This window comes from Ciconia boyciana, chromosome 11, assembly GCF_034638445.1.
Source record: "Ciconia boyciana chromosome 11, ASM3463844v1, whole genome shotgun sequence".
NCBI lineage: Eukaryota > Metazoa > Chordata > Aves > Ciconiiformes > Ciconiidae > Ciconia > Ciconia boyciana.
In genome coordinates, this window is record NC_132944.1 from 567,414 (window position 1) to 594,554 (window position 27,141).

General features: G+C 42.1%; 1 protein-coding gene across 12 annotated transcripts in view; it reads right to left on the reverse strand.

Annotated features, from left to right (window-relative positions):
- WNK2 (WNK lysine deficient protein kinase 2) overlaps positions 1-27,141 on the reverse strand; it is a 121,167-nt gene that overhangs the window by 1,984 nt on the left and 92,042 nt on the right. For 6 of the 12 annotated variants that reach the window (XM_072875787.1, XM_072875788.1, XM_072875790.1 and 3 more), the window contains 6 exons: positions 26,387-26,601; positions 24,135-24,350; positions 23,076-23,174; positions 17,743-17,787; positions 15,948-16,201; positions 5,124-7,284 (listed from right to left, as the gene is read on the reverse strand). In XM_072875787.1, the coding sequence (XP_072731888.1) occupies positions 6,934-7,284; positions 15,948-16,201; positions 17,743-17,787; positions 23,076-23,174; positions 24,135-24,350; positions 26,387-26,601 (1,180 nt within the window). In that variant the 3' untranslated portion in view covers positions 5,124-6,933. Of the gene's footprint in view, positions 1-5,123; positions 7,285-15,947; positions 16,202-17,742; positions 17,788-23,075; positions 23,175-24,134; positions 24,351-26,386; positions 26,602-27,141 lie in introns of those variants that run through there. The other 6 variants (XM_072875796.1, XM_072875793.1, XM_072875791.1 and 3 more) reach the window with 6 other exon arrangements.

Consider the following 27,141-nt stretch of genomic DNA (forward strand, 5'->3'; position numbering starts at 1 on the left):
CGGCCATGCGGGTGACACTCAGTGACATGCACCAAAGCCCTTCACCCTACGGCATGGAAACATGCACGCTGTTACTGGATCCGCAAGCATGTGTGGGTTTTACATAGCATTCGGTTTGCTAGAGGCTTTCAGAAAAAATGCAGCGAGTCTTTTAGAACAGCAGGGAGGACAAGGGACATCGGGGAAAAGTGCGCTGTGCAAACAGACGTCGTCTGTGTGTGGCATAGCTCCTGGTGGGTCTCCACCTGTTAGGCTTTGCTTTTATTAAATGCGGTCCCAGTTTTCTCCCTCCCGTATTTCTTGCTCTGCCTGCTCACAGGAAGAATCACTTTTAAAGGATGTAAAATCATGTCTTGATCGTAATTTCTCCCCGAGCTTCTGATCAACATCAGTTCTGCAGATCCACCCGAATCCACCACCATTCTCAACATCTGCTCGCTATCGATACCCAGCATTTAGCACAGAAGTTCATCCAGGAAAACAAAATAAGACAAAATTAACTATCTCCAGGTAAGGGGGGAAAGCCTTAAGAGAGCAGCGGGCCTGACTCCTGGTTACACCACAGGTCAGCCATAAAGCCAAAAACCAGAGCACCTTCTCCAGGTGCCCAGCTCTTCATACAAACCCTCGCAGATGCTTAGCCCGCGTCCCAAAGACAGCCTCTTGCCTTCTTATTCTGAAGTCCATCTGAACTTCCAATCAAAGACTGAAAGGGCAACAGCACTGAAGAGATCGGTGAACTCAGTTATACTCAAAATTTTCTCGGGAGAGAAACTCGGGAGTTTCCAAAATTTTCTCAGGAGAGAAACTTGGGGAGAACTACGGGAAAAAGGCAGTGATTGCACATCTTGTAGCTGCTGACTAACAGTGAGAACGATATTAGATATAGTCTATCTAGCCTAATAAACAAAACCTGAATGGTGAGGAAGTTTCTACCTTATTTGCAAAGTAATTAAAAAAACACCACCACATGAGTAAGTACTTTTCTGGGGTATTTTATGTCAGACCTAATGAACATCTGTTTGGGAAGGACTGGCAGCTGGTTATTTCTTCTTAAATTTCCTAGGTTTTTACAATGTGTCAAAGCCCTGAATATCTCAGAAAAACTACGATAGACAAAAAAGTCCCCAGAAGAGTGGCTCAAGAGGCTCTCACTGTGCCCGTCCTATCACTTGAAGCTCCTTGAGAGCAATGATGCCGTAGCTGCACTCAGTGGTGCCTCAATAACGAAAGGCAAAGTTTGGGGATCTGCTCCTTTCCAAGGGAAAAAAAAAATTTAAAATCCTAAATTTTTCCTTCTGCCTTGTTAATGTGCAAATATAACACACTAAATATACGCCATAAATCCATCCGGTGGCACTACATCAAAAGAAATTAATCCGAGCTTCCCTTGCTCACCAGACTTTGAAAAACCAAGAACTTGTCACAAGAATTTCACTGTTATAACAGATACTTTATCAAAATAGTAGGTCGTCTTCTATGCATAGCTTCTCCACACTTATCAAGCAAAATCTAAAGCTTAATGAGGCTTTGCATGTAAGGCTGAAAGCTTGAATTACGCAGCCTCTAAACTCTTCATGTGAAAGTTATTTCAAGGGAGAAGTTCTATAGTCAAATATAGATCCAAGGGTATATAGCAGCAATCTCGATAGTACACTACAACTATCACTCTGAAAAAAAAAAAGCAGAAAGGACCACAATTTACAGAAGTTGCTGCCTCTTGGTACAAGCTTGACTTTCAGGTGAATCAGTTACAAGTAATCTATTTACCGACACAGCTAACGTCAGCATCACAGTACATCCAAATCCCTCTGAGCAACAAATTCTTTCATAATGCAGAATTTGTAACCTGACAGCTCCTAAAATCCATTTCATTACGTTGCACTTCTGGAGCTTATCTGCATTAATAAAAGAACCAGCACGGTCAGGGCCGGAACATCACCTTCCTGCTGCATCTGCAGGGACGGCTCCACAAACAGACCTCGCCGAAAAAGCAAGCATTGCCCCAATCAAAAGTCACCGACGTGTAAGTCTCAACACAATTCCCATCTGATTGACTGTTCATTTCAGGAGTACGTAGACAGGAAAATAATTGTATTTACCAGGTTCCTTCAGCAGAAACACCACAAGGATCAGCACACCAGACAGCTTCCCCAAATACTCAACTGAAGTATGGCCTGCCTAAGCGCCAGCCAACCACAGCCCACCACCACAAATCAAAGGAATGCTCCTCAAGGATCCAGTCAATAATAAGCAACCATAGCAAGAAATTCCACGCAATCATGGTTTTGCTGTTTTATGAATTCAATCCCATAGCAAGATATTCATCCATCTGCGACAAGGAAGAGTGCATGACCTCCCTGCTCGTATACTCTGCAGAGACCTTGCCCACGTTCAGCAACCATACACCTCTCCGGCACTGCTATCCTTCTCCACAAACATCACCAGAAATCAGGGACTGAGAAGGGCAGATGAGGAACCGGAGAACGAAGGAAACCTTACTAAGGTATTAAACATAGTCACGAACCATTTCATTTGTGATTTCTGTCTCTAAGCCGACAACTTTCGACAGCATCTATTGAAAACTCGGGTGGGGGCTAGTTGGCAGCAAGGCAGAAAACTAGGTAGATTTTTGCCATATTAGCTAACATCTGAGACATCAGACTTGCTGAAAAAGACTTGAATCCTTTGCTTGATTGCGGAGGAACAGGGAAAGCAATGCTGAGGTCAAATCATTTCAGAAGGGAGACTTTTGATTACAACTCTCCAAAGCCAAGTTCCAAAGAAGGTAGGAGGACAGATGTTCTTCCTACTCAAACATGCGCTAACTGAACAATACCAACACGGACCCACCAAGCACTAAGTCCACGGGGCTTGTCTGGAAAAATTCTGAATGTTCTCGGAATTGAAAATAGTGCACTGGAACCACAAAAAAAAAAAAAAAGCTTGAAGGGAAAGAGCAACTCTTGACAAAGCCAAGTTAAACTAATGACCGATTCAAAAGTATTAGGGATTTCCTTCCACAAATACCAAATGGCAAAACCTGCAACTTGATTAAGAAGTTCATTTCAGAAATACTGCCGTTCAGCACAAGAGCGCCCTGTTCCCAAACATGAGTATCTCTGCAGGAGCAAACAGACTGCCACATTTGGCCCATTAAATCCCTCATCTTGTCTTTGATACCAGCCAATGTCAAATATCTCAGAGAAAAGTAAAGAAGTTATACAGTAGACAGCAAAAAAGGAGCACTTTGGAGATAGGCGTGAAGTAATAAGTTAAGTATATTTCCTCTTTAAAGTTGTGGAATGAAGACCAGAGTTAAACATGCAAAGAAACTGCAAAGGACAATTTTCTATTATTCTTTTGAATGAAATCTGTGTCAGGGAGGTTGAATGAGGATTTGCAGAAGAGCCTTAAACCATCCAAACGTGTCTCCCTGCCGTCTCCTACTCCCCACTTTGCATCCCCACTTTGCGGCAGACAAGCAGCGCCGGCGGCAGCAGCTCTCCTCCCCACGCAAGCTGGGGATGCGGTGGGAAAGCAGGATGCGATTATGCATTTAGGTACTCCATCATGATGTACAGCAATCAGAAAGCCAAATTAATGGCATATGGGCAAACTTAATTTGGCATTTCCAAACTACTGGGTGCATGACTTGGCAGTTTAAAACATTCTTTCAGTATTTGTATTAAGTTTCTATAACTTCTAAAAGATTGAAAATTGGGGGATCTGCGAACTCCCCCCTCGAAACCTCGTATTTAAAGCTGAGGATCCGTACTGACTTCACACGCGGCCTTGCAGAGCAGCGCTGGGAACGTCAGGAGGTGGCAGAGCTACGGGACACGGCTGCAGGCCTGCAACCGGCGAGGTGAGGAATTCTACCCAGCGGGTTTGACCCCTGGTTGCTGCACTTCAAAGCGATATTCAGAGTCAGCGATAAAACTACTGCAGTTCTGGGATCTGCAAGGGAATGTCTTTTTGGGTACAGACACCCCACCTCCGATGGTGCAGCATGGACCTCTCAGGTCCCTCTCGCTCCTTTGCTCACCTTTTGCTGAAGAAGTTGTCCCGTTTATTTCATCTCATCTCATTTGCTTAATTGCCAGTGAGGCTCAAAGCACCCTTTGACACGATCGGCACGATGGAGGGTAACAAAACAGAGCTCGGAGTTAACAGTCAGAAGAATTGCAGCCAAGACGCCCATCAGAAAATTAAAACCATGAATACCGAAATGCAAATACCACCCTCTGAGCCATTATTTGGCCCCAATACCAGCTAAAGATGCAATCGTTAGGAACACACCCACTAGAAATTTGGAAGCTGCATTTAAGCCTCGGTCACACAGGCTGCCCACCCCCCACCCGTCGCTGGCTCTGCTTGGGCACGCAGCACATGCAACACAGCCGCCAGCCTGGGAGAGGAGGACTTCCAGCGAGCTGCAGCACAGATCGCAGACTTTCAAATGTACGCAGCACATACAGCAAAGCCGCACGGGCCAGATGCACAGGAACACAGAAGCAGGAGTATCAAACCTCTTCCTGCACGTCCTTTCCTAAGTTCTCCTGCAGCCTACACCAATGAGGGCGACCGCCAAGAGGGGGCTGGCACGGGGGCGGAATTTCATATCTTCGCTTCCTCACGTTTAAATGATGCCAGGGTCAAGTTAAAAGGCCGTGCCTAGCACTTTTCCGTGTAGGAGAGACAGAGTCCACGTGCCTCTTTCACCACCTACCAAACTCTAGCATCCTCGTGTACCACCAGCAATACTGAAGATACCATCTGCTTAAAAGAACCCCTTTAATGTTCCAGTCTGGTCTGCTTTGCAGCAGCGTAACACCGGGAATACTGCAGCGGGCAGGGGGTTTCAAGCAACGCAATCTGCAAGGTGGCACTACACAACTTCTGGAGCACCGTTTCAATTCTACAGCTGCCCAGAGGTGGGACGTGTCGGTTATGGGCAGAGCCTGAGAAACAGTGGAGGCATCACATCTGCTCCTTCTACACAAGTCAAGGGATAAGAGTCTGGAAAACAAATGCAGAGTTACCCGGAACAGCTGGGAATGGACACAATTCTACATTTTAGAAAAACACCGGGTTTTTCACACAATTTTCAAGCACAAAATGTTTATTTTTCTTCTTTTTAATCTATACAATTTCTCGGGGGTTTTAGTGCCACTGACTTTGTCAGTATACAAGGGATGGACTATACAACAGGCAATAGCGACATAAACTGTAAGATTCAGTGCAAGCCGAAGGAAAACTTGTGTGAGAACATATTTTCCATGTTTGCTCATGAAGCATACAGACATGAATCTAAAAAACCCAAACAAATTAAAGATACATGTTACAGAGAACAGAAATCTCTTACTACAGTAAGTATTTTGCCCAGGCAGAAGACTCTGCATAATTGTCTATAAAATTCAATTCTAACTGAATTGATGGAATAAGATATTCAAAGGGTACAAATAAAATAATTTAGACAGATATAATGCTCAAAGTACAATAGAACTATACAATTCACAGCTTGGCAGCACAAGACATCTCTGCCCTCAGCAGACAGTAGAAAATGCCATCGCAGCAGAGATACAGAGCAACGTGCCTTCAGATGTGGCTGCACGGGTCGTGACCTGCGCCCGTAACGCTCTCCCTTAGCGCTTTCTGGTGACAAGAGACTTACCATCAGCAAATCACTTTTAGTGGTTATCTTGTGCCTTTAGACCGAGAGGTGCAGATGGAGACTGTACGCACAGTAAAAAGGGCAAAAAGCAACTTTCAAACAGGATTCAAACAGAGGTGTCCACGCCACCTAGAGCGCAAACTTAATTAAAACTAAAAAATAAAAAAATAAAAGAATTTTCAAACAAAAGGTGGTGAGACTCCACAACTGAAGTATCAGATATGAAAAAGAATAGCTTCACATTTTTATTCCGTTTTAGCATGAATACTGCTAGCACGTCAGTGGCAAAACACCATTCTTAACCTCGGTGGGTGAACCGAAGGCAGAATACACACAAGCGCTGTACTTACACGGTTCTGACAGTAACCTGGAGACGTGTTCTCCTACAATCAAGATTTCAGTTAGATTTTTTCACTTGTGAAACATGCATGAATTCGTAATTTAAATTATAAAAGCCCAGTAGGGGAAAGAAAATGTAATCCAATTTGCTGCTGATCCAGAAGAAAACAGTATTTGCCTGCCTGTTAGGAAAGAAGTTGCTGTCTACAACAACTTCACCAAAGACTGGGGAAGAGAATGAATTGCACTGCCTGAAGCTATTACCTGTCCTTATATACAGCTCACTTGGATCACTCTGTAAATGCTCCCATTTTAAAATGTGCATTTCACTACTCCTTGTACGAACACAATTTTTTGATCGGCATCTCAAATACACCTCACTTTTTTTTTTTGAAAGCTTCAGAAACAAAAATTCAACCCATGAATTAAAATAAAAGCATTTACAGCAGAATGAAACTGATGAAGAATGTCGACTGTAAACCTTCAATATCTTCGCAAATAAAAAGAACTTCAACTCACAAGCAGATTGTAAAGAAAATACACCTTTCAAATAATTTTACATCTCTTTCCAGCTGGAACTGAAAAGCTGAATTTCAAGGCACTGTACTCTTGCAGGGGTTAGTACAATTTTCTAGTCATCAATTCAAGTACATCGACTTTAAGGATCGCAAGTGTAAAACATCAGAACACAACAGAATAAAGTGTCTTCAGCGATGAAACGTAAGCAAATATTGCCAGAACAAACAAACTATCTTGTGTGGAACCATTTCACAGTGATTGCTGGATGCAGTGTATGGCTGTGTATGCTAGCGGGCCTGACCCGGACCCCCGCCTCGTCCAACACGTATGGCATCTACAGATCAAACACTCCACGCGACAACACCGAAACCGCCGTTGCCTATGGCAAGGCAACCGAGCTACGTCATTCGCAGGTGCGGGCCAGGCGGCTCGGCAGCGGGTCGCTGCAGCGGCACCGGGTACATCTGCAAGCAGGTTTTGCCGAGAGGCGAGAACCGTGCAATGCTCGGACCTCCGACAATCCCGGGCCGCGCGGCCGGCCCCGACCACTGCACTCCGTAAACGGGTGTAGGGAAAACTCCTCCGAACTGAGCAAGAGGCATCACATAAGGTGTCACTGTGCCAGGGAGGGCAGGCCCTGGCATAGGCACTGGCAGGGACGGCGAAGCTCCAGGAGCTAATGCGGCGGGCATGGGGCAAGACACTGGAACAACGCACTTTTTCCCCAATCCCGTTCTTACCGAATTAACCTACAGAAAGAAAAATAGAAAAAGCGTCGCTATTAAGCTCCTCTTTCCCCGCCTGCCCCAGGCAGCGCTGGCGGGGCGAGACACGCGCGTCCGTGCCGGGACGGCGGGGCGAGCGGCCCCCGCTGCCCCACGGCCCCCGCCGGCAGCGTCCCTGCCCCGCGTCTGGGCACCTGCAGGGGGGATGTCGGCCCGGGGGCAGCACGGGGGTGGCACGGCGTCCTCGGAGCTTGGGGGGTGGGTTTTTCTTTGTGAGTTTGTTTTATTTTTAAGACAAAAAGATTGGAAATTAATAGCAGAGGTTGATACGAGGAGGAAGGGAAAGCTGTCTGAATATAATCTTACTATTGAAGGAGGCAGGAAGCATCGCTGAACAGGTGAGAACTGAACGCCACACAAAAAGCCATGAAAACCCTTGAATGTCCAAAGTAGCCCAAGTCTCTTTTAATTTATTTACTTTTATGTGCAAGACCAAGCATAAACTAAATGCAGAATTAAACCAGATCATTAAAAAACCCCAAATCTTGCAAAAAACCCCCCCAAACCTTGCAAAAACAAAAACAAACCAACAAAACCCACAAACCCAAATCTTGGGGGGGAAAAAAAAAAGCCCCAAACCCAAATCTGCAGGGGGGGAAAAAACCCCCAAATTTGCAAAAAAACCCCAAATCTTGAAAAAACCAAAACCCCCCACCCTCTCGCAAAAAACCCCAAAACAAATCTCGCAAAACCCCAAATTCTTACAGCTATCCCCAGAACAGGTTTTAAAAATTCTAGCACGTGTTTCTGTAAAACGCTGGTTGTGCTGGGTCATTTGGCCTCACTGAACTAAGGGCAGCGAAGAGCGCAAAGAGGGTTTCCACGGCAGTTAAATACGCAGCACTGGCGGAGGCTGAGACCAGGCGAGGGAACCCAGCAAGGACACAGTGGGAGCTGCTCCTGCTCCGGGGGCCGCTGGAACCTGTTCCAGCTGTTTTTCTACAATTCTATTAACATCCACTTCAATTATTCAGTTTTTGCATGCGAGGGACAGAGAAAGAGCTCTCCTTCCTAAATACAGGGATGGCGGAGCTTCCCAAATTACACGCTCCACCACGCGCAATGCCACGGAAACAATCGTTATCCCAGGTGCTGCCTGCTCTCTCTGTGGATGGGGTTTGCAGCGTTTCATTACGTTTTGAATTCCACAGAATTTACAACTCCCTGCCGTGGTCCCCACCAAGCCAGCAGCTATTCATGGCATAAGAAAAAAGGGTATTACTTAAGTCCGGGAATCTCCCATTGATTTGCTCTTTCACATTAAATTAATAAAATTGGCATGAAGGTGAAATTTCAGCAGAAAAAATGAATATATGTATAAGACTGTGTGCAATGCTTCCTCTATGTTTCTGATATTAGTATCTCTTCTCAATTAAAAATGGCAACGTCACTCTGGGATTTACTGCTTTGGGGCATTAACCTGTGCTCCAAAGCAAATTTCAGGAAAATACAGAAACACCTGATATCCTTCTTCACTTCACTGTCTCCAGTTCTAATCGGAAACCTGAATCTGATGGTGAGCATTGAACTAAGAGAAATAGCAGCTGCTTCAGTATAATGAGTTTAACATTATTAATGTATAGAAATCCACCAAAATTAACAGCAGAAACCAAAGAACAATAAACAGAGGAACTGAGGACATATTTTTAAGACCAGAAGGCTTCTTTAAGCTATTATTAGACGGTTGTTTTAACATCCTCAAATTGATGGTTTCCACCAAACTAGACAACTGTGAGTGGATGATAACAGATGCCCGTAAACGTACCTAACCAAAATAGATCATTTCTTATACAAGCAGTAGATTATACAGTAGCATTAAAAATGTAAGCTGACATTTTAGCAAGTGGTCCTATTTAAAAATTTTAACTTGAAAAAGCTTATTTTCAGTTCTTTTAAAATACTGAGAAATCTACCTCTACCCAATTCATGCTTCTTGACTTTTTCGTTCCCAGCTAAATTACTCAGTAAAGCAGCAGCTGTTTTAAGGCTACATATGTGCAACCGGGAACAAGATTGCATCATGCTCCAAAACCAACCATTACACAGACTTATTAAAACCTGTTAATGTCGTGACAAATGCACGTTAATGATTTAAGGTTGCTTCCTCTACCTTCGTCGCATGCTTCAAGGGAGCAAAACACACACGTTAAGGGGCAACAAGAGATTAGCTCTTGCGTCTTTGCCTGGATAGCAGTCTCTTGGTCAAAGCCATTTTTTAACCATCATCTTTTAACCAGCTATGATGACTCAACACCGATGGAGGCTGAAACAACCCATTTCCTCCTGCACGTAGACGCCGACAGAAACATCAAAATCAACGTGCACCAGAAGAGTCCTCAAAACAGCACAAGGAGCTATGGATTTCCCAGCTCTAGGAAAGTCATGAGACTACAAGTCACTTTGTTCATAAAATTCCAAGGGAAGCAGATGGACATTCACGCAGCGATGAACAAAGCGTGTACCTACACTGGGGTCAAAGTCACAGCTGTCAACAGAACTAGCTCAGCTTTTCAGTCAATCCGGCTGGTATTTTAACGGAGGTACACGGAAGGAAGCCCCCGAGATGCACGGCGCAGCCGGGTGCCTTGTCAATGCTAAGGGCATTTCACCCCTGAGCACAAGCCCTACAGCTGCTGGGGGGCTGAAGCTCACAAGTGAAGCTGCGAACCCGTAAGTTCTCCCGTCACTCCTGAGCCGGCCAGTTCTGTGCTGAAAGGGCACGTTTGTTATCTGCAGCTCCCTGCTTGCCCAGGTGACCTCTCCTCTTACCTATTACCTTGCCATTTTTGCAAGTTTGTTCGAAAGGCGCCAGTTCTGGCACAAGCTGTCGATTCCAAAATGTGCATCAACTACAGCACACTATATCCTAGCGGGGACAAGGCTTCAGCTTCCAGCGCGTCTTCTGGGCTTTGGTATTCTACCCACAGCCTGAATGTGAATGCAGGGCAAATATGGGTGTAAATTGTTTCTTTTGTACTGAAGTTGACTTGGGAATTGAAAACAAGCGGTACAGTATCAGACTCCTGTATCCAGCTCAATGTTTAGAGATCACTAAAAAAAAAAAAAAGGACCTTTATAACCACAGCCTGCAGCCACATAGGTCAAGTATTTGGGGTTTATTTAAAATACTCTAACCCTCCTGCAGGAGTGGAAAGCAGAAGCGGTCTTTTCCCTTCCTAATGCAAGTTTAGACGATGCAACACTAGCAGCCAGCTATGGATGGCATCACTTCATTTTTAATATTACAACATTAATTTACTTCTGTTTGTTTGGCTGCCTGTCCAGAGCCTAGGAAAGTCAGCTGACCTGGCCTTAAGCAGGCTGATAAGGTAGACACAGCCTCAAACTTAATGAATTTAACAAACACACTGCAAAATTTACCTCTGTCATCACCACATAAAAAAGTCCATCTGCCAGAGATATTTAAAAGGGTTTTGTGTTTTGGGTTGGTTGGTTGGGTTTTTTTTTTTGGAAGGGAGACTGGGTTGACATTCTAAAATGTATCCTATATTATATGGGAAGGAAGTGAAATTCCCCCCCCCCTTCCCTCTGCATCTTAATTAGGCTCTCTACAGAAGCAATACACTTACTGAACGAGCACCTATGGCGGCATCTCAGCCTGCTGCCTTCGTACCTCCGCTCGCGCCGCCGCCTCCTCGCCTGCACTTGCCAAACTCTCCCTGCGCTAGCAAACCTCTGCCCGAGGGCTTGCACCAGTCCCCGCCAGGCAAGAGCCACCTCTTGCTCCTGCGTCCCCAAATGCCTGCCTTTTGCTGCCAGTCTTTCCCTTGCCACCATTTTTTCCTGTTCCCCCAAATAATCATACGTACTCATGTAGAAAACAAAAAATATACACACAAAGAAGAACATACATGAAAACATACATAAAAATGAAACAAACCCCACTGGACAAAGGCTACGGTAGTTCAGAAAAAAATCTGTTCTTTGGACTTCTTTTTTAATTCTCTACCTTGTCATCATGCTTTGCCAAGCAAGCTCTGAAGTGCCACTTTACCAATTTTCATAGCTACAGCACTGTGGAAGTACATAGCTAATAGTTGTGTTTGACTTACAAACATCATAAATATTTATGTGGTTTTTTATGTTAGAACAGATGAAAACTGGTAACTCTGCTGTGAAAGCTGACCGTAACTATCACAACTCATTCTAAAAATGCAGGATTTAGATTATTTTTCTTCCAGCTACATTTTGATGGCTACGTTATTAGCGTTACTGTTTTACTTCTGTATGGTCCAACTGCCATTGAAAGAAAACCATCTGAATCACAGGACAGGGCTAGAGCTGGCTGCCAACACAAGCAGGGCAAGGATGCTAATACATCTTTTTTATCACCCTTTTCCAGTTTGCTGAAAACCCAAAGTTATTAGGTGCTACTGAAGATTTGTGTTTGTGCTCTTGCAGGTTCCTGGAAAGCTATTCTGACATTCAGACCGAGAAGGCAGTGTTGAATAGCTTCAAACACAGCTTCATTCTATTTTTTATTATTCTTCCAGTCCAATGGAGACGGAAGACACAGTAAAAGGTGTTAATAGTCCTTCCGCTCCATTTTCGTGTCCATGGCTATCTCCAGAAAGCCTGCTTCCCAGGCAGCCAGCTCATTAAAATCAAGATGTACTAAATGCAAACAGATGTGCAGCTATTACTGATGGTGTCCAAGCCCCAGCACATGTCACTGCCTGACACAGACCTGCATGCTTCACAGAAACAACCTTATTATGGACTTGGAACATGTTTACAGCTTTTTTTGGGTAATAGTTTTTTCTTTAAAACCCACGGAGCTACGTAACAGTATGAAGAATAGAAAACATATTTTTGCTAAGCCCTTTATTCCCAGGCATCTTCAAGTAATACCTTTAACTACACAATATTCAGTACTACACACAAGGCAGCTCATGCTCCTGGGCGTATCCCTCGACTGGCGGTAACCACAATTACCTGTAAAATAGGATTATTTCATCATGTCTTCAACACAGATGAGCATGAGAGAAATAACTATTATCAGGCAGTTTGACTTCAGTTCTTCCTAATACCTCCTATTACATTTCAAATTACTGGTGATGACAATGCACATGCATTTCCATGTTTAAATAAAACATTTGATAAGGAACATTTCAGTGCTCCTGTGACATAACTGGATGCCTGAAAGTTTCCCCACAAACTTCTAATATGTATCAACCAGGATTTGCAGCCAAACTGACAGGTAGCTTCCACAGAAACAAAGCAGAATTTAAAGTCTTCCTTTGCATCCCAATTATTTTATTGCTTTCTACACTTCTGATGATAAAGAGGAAGAAAATAAAACCACTAACTCTTATGAAACACACCACCAATTTCTCTTCTGAATTGACTTCCAACCTTAAAGAGTAGCCTTCACTTAGTTAAAAAAAGGTACGAATAATATATCATATTCACACAGCAAACAATTTACTGATGGTAGTAGAAGCATCTCAGAAAAAAAGATAACTCAGGAAAGTTAGTCCTCTGTTTCCACAGTGAAAGAGAAGACCTGAAATTGGCCACACAACTACCCTGCATATTAGTAACAGTGGGTGGACAGTAAGAGAAAATAATACATTTAAAAAAACCAAAACAACTCTACCCCTAACCAATAAGGATTTGTTGCAATTTTCCTTTGGTCTAAGAGATTAAAAAAAAAGAATACAGAGTAGAAAGGGGCCATTTGATTTGATGCCTTCTTTGTCATACCTTGTATAACAGAAGCCCTAGACTGTCACTTTCAGGAGGATGCTCATGGCCTACGTGGCCTCTGTGTCACATACAAGAGCTCTGTGTCGTGCCAATTCCAGGGGACCTATAACCGACAGAGCACCACGGGACAACTCATACCACTCCTACTCCTGTTTAAAAACTCTTCAAGGAGACATCTTTCTGTCCAATAACCTCCAGAGAAGGTTTAGAAGTGAAGGTATGAATGCTGCCTCCCTCCTGCCCCTCATTTCCCATCATCGCACGGGACCAACAACAGCACCCCCTAAAACAAAACACCCAATTTGAAGATATGAGACAACCTGCCCTAACAGTTTCCTGCTAGCTTGTTCCAGTCAAAAAAAAAAAAAGGGATAAGAATCACCACATTTCCAATTTGTCTAGCCTTTATTTCCAACATAAAACCTTATTATAGCTTTCCGCGATGGGCTGGAAATCTGTTTAGTGCTCCTTATTCTTTTCTTGCAAAGCCATTTTTTTATTTGATCAAAAAGATGAAAAGATGGTGTTAACAGATGGACTGAAGAAGTACAGCCTGAGCTTTATATGCTCCCTGTTAAAAAGCTATTTTTTCCATCCTTTATGTGATTTCCTGAGTTCTTTTTGTTTTTTTCAATACCATTTTAAAAGGTGGACTCAACGGTGATTCAGTGCAGGTATAACATCTCCCCGTGTAACTCATCACTCCAAGAACTGATGTTATGGGTCACCTGTCTGGCCGTCCAGACTAAGAGTCCTTTCACACAATTTCCTTCCTCCTCTTTTGGCTATTTTCCTCCCAACATCATGAAGCCCTCTCCTCCCTTAACTTCCGTTTCCCCTTGAGGGTGAATTTCAAAAGGTACCATCAGCAGAATGACGCTCAACTCCCAAAACAGCCCTTGCGCTGTTGTAAAAGTCTTTTAAATCATATCCACTGCCCTGTTTTCTGTCATCTCTGGCATGCAGTGCTATCTTCATGGCCAAAATACCCCAACAATAACCACCTGACGAAGGTTTGCCATCTACCTTTGCACCTCTTCCGCAGCCCGCACGGCCCTACAAGGACTTTATGCGCAAAACCACCCAGGGCAAGCTGGCGCGGGGCTCGCAAGGTCTCCAACTGCCTGCCACTCTTCCAAGCAGCAAGGAATGACGTGAAATGAAGAGCAGGGAATCCCAGCCTCTCTGAGCTCTTGGTAAATTACCTTTGAAAGACTTCAATCAGCCTTGTTAATTCCCTGGAACAACTGCCACGTTCTAGAAAGAAATAAACCCTCTGAAATCAGTGTATTAGGACAGGACATTCCTGTTCCTCTTGCAGCGATATTCTGCCGTCTCCACAGGCTTTGAAACAGAGACACCGACTGCAGAAGATAAAATTAACCCTAAATCGATGTTAACAGGTGATTTAAATAAGCAAAATAACCACTCTCTTTTCCAGAGTTATAAGTGGGCAGAACACCCCCATTGAATACTTCAAACTACTGCAGGAGTCTCGGGGACAAGACATGAAGCTGCAAAAAGCACATCAAAAGAGAGTAAGAAGTGACTTAACAGAACAAAAACCGTGCCCTCACCATCACTTTCTAGAAATCTTCAATTTCTGTTTACTAGCACCTCCTTCGGCTTATTTTATGAGAACTAATAGGGTCTTAAGTAGATGTCGCTGTTACTCCAGAATGGGTTATACTGGTTAAGCCATCACTATGCAGAAGGATTATTTACTCTCCAGTTTCTGTTCATTTATGGTAACTAAGAATTGACATAAAATTGCTTAATAAATTTGCACAAATGCTTTTCCCCGTGAAGTCAGTGACCCTCCTAACTCCGAAACCGGCAGGTACCGGAGCAGATGCATTAGCACAGTTCCTGCTTTGGCACGTGTCACCTCACAAATAACTACAGAGCGACCACTGCTGCATACGTGGGTTTTTTTCCTTCAACATGCCAAAAAGGCAAAGGTTTACTATCCAGATCCAGTTATCTTGTTTTTAAGGGGTTACAAAGCAGTCCCTCACTGGTTTTGTTTTCACAATTTCTTTGCTTTTAAAATTAATTTATTTTCCTCTACTTTGGCTCAATTTCCAGTCTTCCAAAAAAATCAATCCGGCAAAAATTACTAGTCAAAGAATCATCCAACCATGAGGAGGAGGAAGAGGTCTGGAAACCCAGACCAGGGTGGGACAGAATGGTGAACGGGGATTCTGGATACATCTTCATTCATTTTGGTGCCTGCCTCCATATCATCACTCAGCCATGAAAACAAGCACTGAACGCAGACGCAAATGCACGTCACAATTATTTTTTCCTGCTACTGAAAATAAGAGGGGACGAAAGGGGGCACTTCCAATTTCCATTTTGTTGTAGTTTACTTTCATATATTTTCTGAAGATGGTATTTTCATGAGGCAGAGAGCCTCAAAGATGCCTGGTACAACAAGCAAGGGTCAGAAACACATCCGGCTGTCTCTGAGCGCAGTACTCACTCCGCGTCCACTAAAACAAAGGCTCGCTACCACCAAGCCACCAGCTCAGCCACTGTCCTGCCTAAGGCAGATTAATATTAAACATCAAAAAGAAGAAAACTTTAGGAATATTTAAAACTTAAGTTGAGCAACATATGGTTAACCGTATGAGTATTGCTGTATATTGCTGTTAATAAGCAGTTTGCAATTTAAAAATATATTATGTATATATTGCAGCCCATATATCCCTCAAGATTATTCCAAAAGACAGTTTAAAAAAAAAATCTGGTTTAGTACTTAACGAAAAGAGACGGACATTTATAGGAAGCATCTATCTGAAGTAATTTTAGTCTATGTCCTCCTCCAAATCTGAGCTCTGCAAAGGCTTTCACACACATAGCAAAAGGTACGTTCTTCAAGGAGTGCCACTTACTCCACATGTCTCATTCTGTGTTTGCATGGGATTAGCCTTTGGCTCCATGTCTTGCCTTTTTTGGTTCTGCTTCAGTTGGTTTAAAGAAGGTTTTGTCTGTGCAGCTCCAACAGTTTTGCTTGTCCACTGGTCAACCAGCTTGTGAAGATCATCTGTGAACGTCCCTTTCTTGTTGTTACTGTTGTTGGCCTGAACCTGCAGGGTTGATTGCGGGAGGGGCTCAGGACACGTTACAAGACTGTTTGTCGAGGATCCTGGAAAATCACACACAAAGAAAGTTGACGATGGCATCTCTGCTTCACCACTTTGCTGCTCAAACAGTTTCTCGTCTACTGCAACTCGAATGGTGGCTTTTCTGACTTTTAACCCTCCCCCTCCTTTCTACAGAACACCTTTGCTTAAAGAAATGGTCCAAGTCCAATGCGTTCATATTTTCTATCACATTATGTTACCTCAGCCACTAGCTGTTGCGCCCACAACTTCTCTCTAGGTGAAATTAATGATGCAGAGAGAAGAAACAAACGCAGTCCCAGTAACGCTGACGCCCTAAGGCTTACAAAGTCTCTTCAGAGGAGACTACCACGAGAGAGTGGGAGGCAGAATGTATTACTTGCTAAAACTGCATGCATTTAAAAAATGAGTTCACCATTTATTTTACTTGCATAAGTTTACTGTCCTCCTGGAAAAATGTAATTGTCATATAGGTTACAAGTAGGGTTGGCTCCTACGTCTCAAAGGCTCTGGGAACCCACAATCTCTCTCGATGATGTCAGGACCGCTTACTCTGCCATCTGCATATTTTTTGGGAAAAAACCCCATCAGGACCATGAATGTACAGAGGAGAGAGGAGGACATAGTGGGTGTGTGAGTTTTTGAGACAAAGATAAAGATACAGAACTTTTGGTATAGATAAAAGCAGACAGGAAGAGTATCGACAGAGATTTAATTTTATATGTTCACTTATTTCTAGAAGAACTAGGAAAAAAAAATCTGTCCTTTTTGTGTTGGTAACTACAAGTCTGACACAGCAAGATCAGCAGGGACCAGCAACTGAAGGTGCCTGAATTTGACCTAAGCAGAAAATATAAAGTAACTTTTCAGCTAACATATTTGATATAGCTTAAGATTTGAAATAAAGACCATCTCTCCAAGCAAAAAGTTCATAGAACTGCAGTAAAATTATTATATAAGCGAACATGAACATTCAGTCTTCTTTTTTCTGTTAATCAGTTACCAGCCAATGAAACCAAGTAAACTAATTAGTCCTATGGTTATATAAAATACATTAATAACCTTTAAATGATCATGCATTCAACCTGCAACATAACTTCTAAGTGAATACTGCTCATTTCCTTTTCCTTTGCTTGGGGGAAAGGGACCAGTGAGAAAAATAAGTATTTTGACACAAAAGCTCTTCAATTAGTGTTTAATATTTCATGCAGCTCAACAGGAATGAGATCGTTTTAAGCTATAAATTCCTCCAGCAGAGAACTGCAGTCATCTAAAGGTGTGTATTTCAGAAAGACAAACACTGAATCCAGTTTTCTCGCCGCATGCGTGCACAGTCTCACACACAAATACCACAACTGTCTTGCAGCATGCGTGGTTCCCAAGACATCACAGCACATGCATTATGATGAAAGTACCACAATTTATACAGTCTCATTTCATATCAGTATAAGTGCATCAGCTCTATTTATTAAACAACTAGCTTTTAGTAAAAAATAATTGGAAAAAAGCAAAAAACATCCCATGCCATGAAGGAAATACTGAGAAACAAAAATGGGATAGTTACTACTACTGTGATCTTTGCCTAGACATAGTCGTTTCAAGGTGGACCCTACAAGGTAAAACAATACAAGACATACAGAATTAGGTAAGACTAAACACAACAAATCTGACGGACAAGCTTCTGTACTTTTAAGCAATCAAAAAGTAGTTATTATGCAAGAAAGGACAGACAAAGTCAGCAGTTCAGGTGAGTAAAGGAAGTCTAAATAACTGGACAGCTCAAACCTTTCTTAATGTGCAGCCATTCAGAAGCTTTGAAAAGTACAATAGCATGCCAAAAGCAAGGTCTCATGACTTAAAGATGCATTTGTTTGGGGTTTTGGTTTTTTGGGAAGTTTTTTTGGGTTTGTTTTTTTTCTTTTGGTTTTCTTTTCGAATTGCCTTGGCTTCCTAATAGGAGGTTTTGATTCCTACTCTATTTATGCAGGAAGTGATGTCAATTCAGTTTGTGATAGGAGGCCAAAAATGCTTTCAGGAACAAGTCAAGCTAGTCTGGCTGCAAAGACAAACTGTAAAACAACCCTAAAAGTCCTGTTTTACAAGTCCAAAAAGATACATTGTTCTGCAGGTCTGAGGCCAATTGTTTGCAAATACTTTATTAGTAGGGTTTGTGTCTAAATGTGAGATTCTGAACTTCAATTGAAAGTAACCGTGAATGCGTTTCCCTTGTGCCTTGTCCAAGTGCAGAAAAATAATCCAGCAGAGTAGCTGAGTTTTCATTTAACCAAACTACGTGGTTTTTTTCATTATTATCTCATTACATCCTTCATCATGATTTTACATATTCTGTTGGATAGACAGAGTGCCAGAAGTGTACCGAGAACCCTACTTGACTGTCAGATCTTGCCAGACATAAGCACCGTTTCTATTTGAGTGCCAAACTTCCTGAAAGGTATTTTGGACTTGGTAAGAAGAATATCATTATGGTATGGGAGGAGATGAATATCTGACATGGGGCATGGCAAGTTTATTGTGAAGAAGCACTTGAAAACATGAGCAAAATCCGGGAGTGGGGCAAAAAGCAAGATACAGGATGGATGTGCTTTTTCTCTACAGCAAACCAGTGTAGATATTTTATGTTACTGTGCCAGAAATGCAGCTTTAAACTCAGAGATTGCAGGTCCAGGTTGACATAGGCTCTGAATGAGTCTTCAAAGGAGAAAGGAGAGACATCAGTCAGAGACTGAGGAAGAATAAGTAAAGAAAAGAGGGAGGGGAAAAAGAGAGAAGAAATGTTTGTGCTTTGATATGGGTGGCATGAGGAGGAACAGAAGGATTGCTTTGAAAGATTTTCTTATTATTTCATAGAGCTTAATGAGGTTTCTATTCCAGGAAAATCGGAAGGACATGACTACAGTAATGTCTCATGCAAGCATGACCAAGTTTAGTTTCTCATCTCAAAGCCTAGATAACAAACACAAGTCACATTCACAACTGAACAATCCACATTGTGTTTTTATTTTTTTTCCCCTCTTTTCCCTCAGATATACCTTACCTTGCCTATCTCAAAGTTAGCTAGCAACTCCCATTATGGAAACATCAGTGGCAGTAATACTAGAATGCTATTTTCTTAACTATTCTGCAGCATTCTGCTTGTAGCAATAGGTAGTATTTGGCACAATATGTATGCAAATGAAAAGCAACTGCCTGCGAAAAATAAAAGCAGGCAGCTGACTACAGTACGTGCTCAAATGCATGTAAAAAAGTTTAATCACCAACCCCTCCGCTTCCTGAAAACCGAGTCACAAGTCTGCATGCACCTCGGGTGCCAAATCAAACCTGGGGCCCCCATACGTGTGGGGAAGCGACAGAGAACAGCGGTACTAGACAGATTCACAAAATACCCGCGTGAGTGAAGCCAACGTCAAGGAAAATATTACAGGAGAGTCAGTCACCAAAGAGAGAGCTATTTCTTCCAAATTGTATCACTCCAGCACGTTGTTGGGAGATGAGAAACATTATCTAGTGGTGATATTGCCTGAAGCAGGGACTGACAATCATCGGCTACAATTGGTTTTAAATTCAAATTCAATTAAAAATGTACTCGGTAAACCTAATTCACCAGATTATTTGTATTACTTCTAAAATCAAGGTGTTAATAGCTGTAAGGTTAAGAAGATAAATCATAATTAAGATTTAATCTAAGACGGCAAAAGTTCAGCAGAGTATTTTACCTCCAATTCCAGATTTCTTATCTGAGAAATTAAGTAGCTGCTATATCATACAGGACAGAAAAAATCCACTGTCCCATATTTGCACTCTAACAGCTGCCAAAAAGCTTGAAAGCTAAAATAAAATCGAAATGGCAATAAATTGTTAGACCATTTCCATAATCGCATATGCACATACAATATATTAATTACTACAGACCTGACAAAGATTGCTTTACACAAGATTACAAGTCTAAGCCAAGTGGATTTTTTGAAAATTCCACTCACAATCAGTGCAAACTCTCCCCTAAGACGCCCTTGCAATCTAACCCAGGGAAGGAGCTCAGGCTAAAATTACCCTGAAGCCCATCAAAAATATTTTATTCCATGAAGAGTGCAAAGGAAAAGTCAATATTGGACATGGGGAACAAACCAAAAAGCTGTTCTGGGAGAACACTGTGAAAGTGTTCAAGTTTGATGGATCTTGTAACCAGGGCAAGATGTTTGGAAAAACTATCTTTAACGCATCTGAACATTTCTTTTTAAAAGCGTGCTGCTAATTTGTCTGCTAATACAGTACGGGCCTCACTCACACGGGAATACCCGAGCTCCCCAAAGGGCTGGTTTTCCTTAATCAAACGTATAGATTCAGAGCATTTCTGAAAATCCAGCACGACTTTTCCCAGCAGCTCTCAAACAAGCAAGCAAGCCCAGGGAAACCTCGACTCGTGGGGTAGACCCAGGACGCTGAACGGCCCGGACACGCCGCCGAGCTGCCTGCGCCGCGCAGCCGCGTCCTCGCCCACCGCCTGCCCCGGCGCTGCTCTCCTTGCTCGAGCACGCAGCGAAGATGCAAACGTGTTCAGCACCTAGTCCAAACGCTTGGCTTTGCCTGCGTGTTGGGTCGACCACGTCCCTTCCCGCGGGGAAGGAGCACGAGCCAGCTGGCATTCCCGTCAACATCATCACCGAGCACTGTTTTTCCTGAGGCCCCCGGTCAGAGCTGCTCTGGACACCGGCTCGACAGAACGGCCGGCCGGCCTTTCAGCAGCAGTCCCAGCCCCAGCTGCCCTTGGGGAACGACGGGGCCGCACGCAGCCCCATCTTCATCCCTTCACGCACACGCTTACCAACCTGTTGGACTCACTGGGAAAACAAGCTAAAATAACCTCCTATCCCCATCAAAACCTACCAGTAATTCAGCTGTGGAAAACTGTCCAGCAACTCAAGTGACAGGCAGTATCTGAAACTAAGCTGCGCTCTCTGAGCAGCGGTGGCTTTGGATGGATGTGTCAGGGTTAAGTGCCTGAAACTCAGTCCATCTCCTCGTATGACTCAGAAATGGGGGAGTGCAAACCTCCTCTCCGAACACTTCGCCCAGAAGAAACCGAGAAGAGAGCATATGGGCTGAGAGCAGAAAGCAATTAGTCATGCCGAGGTATTTCGGCATTGGGAAACTTCACGATTTGAAGGATTTACATATTCCCTTGGTTTCATTCACAATATCCATGCACCCAAACATTTTTAATATGCTGGTTTTTAATTGCCATCTCCCAGTCTTTTTGCATCCTACTGAATAGTAATTCTGTGAAAGATTAATGAAACGACCTCTGGGAATTACACGTGCAGAGGAAGAAACTACTGTAATGTCCGTTATAATACCAAATGGGAAAATCTGTGAACTGAGAATTCCCCTCAGATTCTCAGAAAAAATCCCTGAATGCAAAATGGTCTCATGACTTCAACAGTCATTAAAAACTTGCATGATAATAAATTCAGTATGCCGAGCAGTAAACATCAGTTTTCAAGAACCTGAGTGCTTGGACTTTTAGGGACCTCGAACAAAAAGAAAAAAAAAATCAAGATTATCTTTTAAAATATTGTTTATTTATAAAATTAGGAGGAGTGTATTTGAGTGGTCTTGTGCCTTTGATCTGTACCACTTGGATAATGATGAGCAATGTAGAACTCCAATGGGAGATCTGATATTAATGCAAATGAACCGTTAGTTAACCAAACGTTTTCTCAAGAACATTATTAGCCTTTCTAATGTTATATGTAAGTGGCCTATAGTACCTGTTCAGCACAACATATCTTTATTGTACAAGCAAAATCTGTTTGCCTAAAAAGCAGCATATATGATTGGGTAAAAAGGTCTTAATTTTTTAATTAAATAGCTTGGTATCGTTTGGTTGAATTGCCAATTACTTTAGAAGTCATACAAATAGGGTACAAATAGCAGGTGCACAATTCTTTGAAACAAAATACTGGATCCTAGCAATCCATTTCAAAGTATCATCTGAAAATCTGATATTGCTTTTTACTTATTTATGCTTTGATGAACTGCTAATTGACTTCATCTCTGAGGTCACATAAGGTCATAAGAAAATAAACTGAGTAAAGTGCTTCAGCCAGATCAGCTTACACAAAAAAAGTTGATGGTACTCTCCCTTGGAGTAACCAGATCTTCCTGCTGCTTACGAGTACACAAAAAATTGCTCACTTAAAGTAATTAAAGTGAATGCACGGGGAAAAGCCCACCTAGGAAACGGATTTTGAAAGAACTAGCTGGAGCACTATTGTCTCAGCATTTCCACATGCAAAGAGCGGGGGAAAAAAAATTAAAGAAAATAGAGTGGATATAAACAGTACTGTATATCGTGTTAATACAGCCCTTGTATGGAAGTTATACCCTTCAGTGACCTTCTAGTATTGTATCAGCTTGCTACATGCATGTCTTCATAGTCCAAACATGTGTGAAAGAGACCATTCGTCTACAGAAGGATGGATTTCTTTTTGTTGTCGCTGGAACTGGGACAGCAGACATGTATATTTGCCACATTGCAAATAAAATTACTTGAACATAAATCACATAAAGTACAAAAGCTTTGATAAGTCCAGGGTAAAATTTACCATAAGGCTATATAATAAATGATGAGATCTTCCACACATGCTTTTGGTGCCCAGGCACGAGCCAAAAGCAGTGCAAAAAAAGCTTTTATATGAAAAATTAATATAAATAAGGTGTGTTCATGATGATTACTTAAAAGAAAGATAAAAAGAAAGAAAAGATGGTTCAGAAAAAGGGGCATCCTGCCAAACATATTAGAGATATAAAACATGGAATTGGAAAAAGGGGGTAAAAGAAAGATGGACTGTGATAAAATACAAAAGAACAAATACAAACAGATGGACAAAGACACAGGTCCACTGAGGAATCTGGTACGAGGTTTGCTACTAGATTTATAGGTCACTCTCTCAGACGTTTGGTGGAAAACCGTCCAGCCTGCAAATGAATATAAAGGGAAGAAAACAAAGACACTTATAAAGTACAAGTAGCTGTGATCAGATGTCCTATACCATCAGTCAAATCAGCTTTGTTAGTTAAACATCCACATCTCCATTTTAACTTTGCCAAAGAGGAGTAAGTTAATTGACCATACACAAAGGATGCAATAACAGCAGAAGAGAACAGATAGATATTTTGTAGATTAGTTTGGCAGGATGTGTAATGAGAGGAAGGTATTTTAATCATCATTATAACTTCCACTATGCATGGCAACAAGATCAGTCAAAGCCTACAGAGGTGTGCAATACACAGAAGTATCAGAGGTCGGGACTGGGGAACACAGCCAATCTACAGTCATTTAGCTGAGACTCCAAAATCATGCACAAAGTTAACCCCTTCGATAAAGGAAACATAACTTGGTTCTCTGGGTTTGTTGGTTTTTTTTTTTGGTTTTTTTTTGTTTTTTTTTTGTTTTTTTTTTTACTTTTCTCCCCACACCCAAGATGGTTTGGTAGTTTATAATGAGGAACTCTGGGTCTACCAGTATCAAGAGGCTAAAAAAAAAAGCCCAAAATGAACCACAGGAAACAGTCTCCTAGCCTTCTGTATCTTTTTTGTTTTCCTTTCTTTTTTCTCAGAAATCCGTAAGGCAGACCCCAGAAAAGGTGTCAGTATAAAGCCACTGCTGGCAAAAATAAAAGGTATTTCCTTCCTAAAAATTAGCAAGCCTTCTTGAGTGTTGGCTCTTAACACTTGGTAAGATATTTTACTTTTGTTCTTCTGACAATACTGCAACAATCTTTTTTAAAGATAAGCCAGTAATTTGGATTGTCAAAGGTTCATGTTCCTATATCACTAGAAGCGAAATCCACTCCTAAAGAGTTCAAGCATAAGGGAAGCAAACTAATTTTAGCATGTGCTGGAAGACATGCCGAACAGCTGGTACGAAAAAATCACCTTGGCCAGAGCTTGCGTTCACGTCACCTCCGTCGGGGCCTAAGCCAGAGCAGATGTCAGAAGACAAAGAGGCTTTGACAGAGCACGGCTGCTGTGTCTGCACAGCCTTCCCAAAGGTGGCGGACGCAGGGGAAGTTACTGCTGCTGCTTCGGGAGATCCAGGCTGAGTTTTAGTTGTTTCTTTGTGGGGTGAGTCTTTAGAGTCTGAAAGATTACCTGAAAGAGCAAACAAACAAAATACATGCAACGGCAAATGCTAGGAAACCACTGAATAAAAATCCGTGCCTAAAAATAATCGTTACTTTGCCACCAAGAGGAACAGCGGCTTACAATTCTGAAGTCCTGTATGAAGCACAGACTTTATGGATAGCCTGCACCAGCAAATAATCTACACATACTATCGCTGATCCAGTTTCTCCAAGAAGCTTATGGAGTAGGTTTGATTTTTAGAGTTTCTTTTCTGCATTTTTCAGAAAGGCTGGAGTCAGGACCTCACAAGGAGCACTGCTGAAATAAAGCGAGAGCTGCAGAAGTGCCTAAGTAGGAGGATGAACGCACAGAACGACTGAGCAGAACGTGTAGGTTTGCTCTCAAACATGAAAGGTGAAAGCAAGCAAATGGAGAGAAAGAAAAAGTTGCTCCAAAGTCACGAGGAACTTTTATTTATAGCTATCTATATACAGATAGATATATGTCTATAGATAAATATCTGTATCTACATGGATATCTCGGGTAAAGAGGCTTTACCAGCAGAATACCTTTGTAGTCATTTGTTACATGGATTTATCAGCACAAGCATCTAACAGTGGAAACGACAATTACATCAGTCACTGTATTAGAAACTGCCTGCCCTTGATCCCTGAGAAAGGACCTAGGAAGGCCAAAAAAGGAGGAATCTGCATAGCCAAGGATGGGAAAACTCCAGCATGAATACAGATTCTCAACGACGCTGTGAACTTTACACAGTGCCTCAAAAAATGGGAAAATAACACAGAAGAAGCGCATGAAGGAAAGCATGCGCCAAAGTAGCAGTCTGAGCAGATTTCTGTTCTCTAACTGAAGGTGACAAGGAAAAAAGAAAAGGACGATTAGGACATTTCATGCAGAAATAAGCTTAAATTCTTTGGACTAGGCTAGCACACTAATATGAGCCAATATCTGTGAGTGGTGACAGATGTGGGTTTTGTGAACAGAGGGAAAAATGGCTAGAGAGAACCCAAGAACAAACTGGAAAATGGATGGACCAAGGATAACAGACATTCAGAGTATCTCATCACAAGGAAAAGAAAGTAAAACCCATGCACGTCAGCCAAGCAGCAGCTAAAGAGGTGTAGGGCACTGAACATTGCTTCAGTTCCCGTAGGCAAGAATACTGAGATTCAAGATGGACCACAGAACACCTTGCCTCTGAATATCTTTGCTTTTCCTACCTCAGTTGAAATCCTTAATTAAAGAAAAAACCTCCAAAACACTCTGTCTATAATTAAGATTGATGCAATGAAATTCTAAGTGGACCTGTGATGCAGTGACTTCGAAAACAAGAGCTACCAGGTTTGAAATACAGGGTTAATGCTGGAAGTGCTGCTGCTTCTCTAAATAACAGCATGAACTAAGTTGAAGAAAAATTATTCACATTCTATTCTACATTTTGCTGAAGAAATAGCTACTGGAAATTCAACATTTCCCAGTTGAATTATATCTTTATACTTCCCAAAGAGATAATGACTCAAGACTGTACTACTGTTTGAAAAATCTCAAACTACTTCAGATGATCAAAGCATCCATCACAGTTTTATAACTGTTTTTACCTCCCATCCTTTGGGGGAGCAAATGCAATCCAATCTTATTTATACGGCATCTTGTAGGAAAAAATAATCACCACCACCAATATACAGCACATAAACAATAGAGGATAGCAGCACCTAAGAAGTGAATACAAACATCAATAAATTGCATTTGGAGAAAGGATGAGAAAATGTAACCAGGCTGTATTCCAAATTAAAGTGGAATATTGTTTCTCTGCCAAGCATAGTAACCGATGCAGAGAAGGTATGCATGGCTCAGCACTGGGCAGCTTAATAAGCCTGTCCCAAAGGAAGCCCACTTCCAAAACAGTTCGCAGTACGCAAACTTGAGTCACAGCATTAAAAACAATAAAAATTCAGTGCCTTTCCTGCAGTCCATGCAATCACACAGCAGAACCACAACTGACACAAACAACAGGCGTACGGAAAGCAACCTGGTGTACCTACTTGTGCTTGATGTTCCGCTCCTGAGCTGCTGGACCAGAGGGTTTAATAGTTTTCCACCTTTCAATTTATTTTTGCTGGTTCTTCGGCGACGGCCGCTTGGTGGGGCTGAGTGAAGGAACCCCAGGTTGGGAGGAAGAGGTTTCCCTAACCGAATATACAGTGCCTCTATCTCATTCTTCTGCTGAGTCTGAAGTTCAGCAATTTCTTTCATATGCCTGAACATAAAAAATAAAGAACTCTGCTAGCGATGTGTTTGATAAAGCACCACATCCTGACAGCATTATTAGTTATAAAAAAGGAAAAAAACAGTCTTTGGTTATAAACCAATCAACTGCTCAGCCAAAAGTATGTGAAGTTATAACAATCTACCTGGCAAATGTGGTCACTGACTTCTCAAATATTAATGGAATCCGAGACAGCTACAAAGATTTTCAACATCCTCAGTAAAAACAACTGATTTTGACAGGAGATCTGACAGAAACTCCAAACTATTCCAGAATTTCTCTCTTCAAACCAGTGGCTTCAAAGAAGTTAACTTTCAAGGCATGTACACCAGTTTGAAGGAGTTCAACATGAAGAAAACCAAAAATGCTTCCCATAAAAGTGACATTAGTACATGAATCATTACCTTATTTATAATGCAGATTTCATGATGCCATAAAGTCAGTTTAAAGGTTTTGTATTACTGCAGTTCTGTTTTAAAAAGATGCGTCATCTGTATTCATTAAAACCATTATACCCTAAGATAAAGTTTA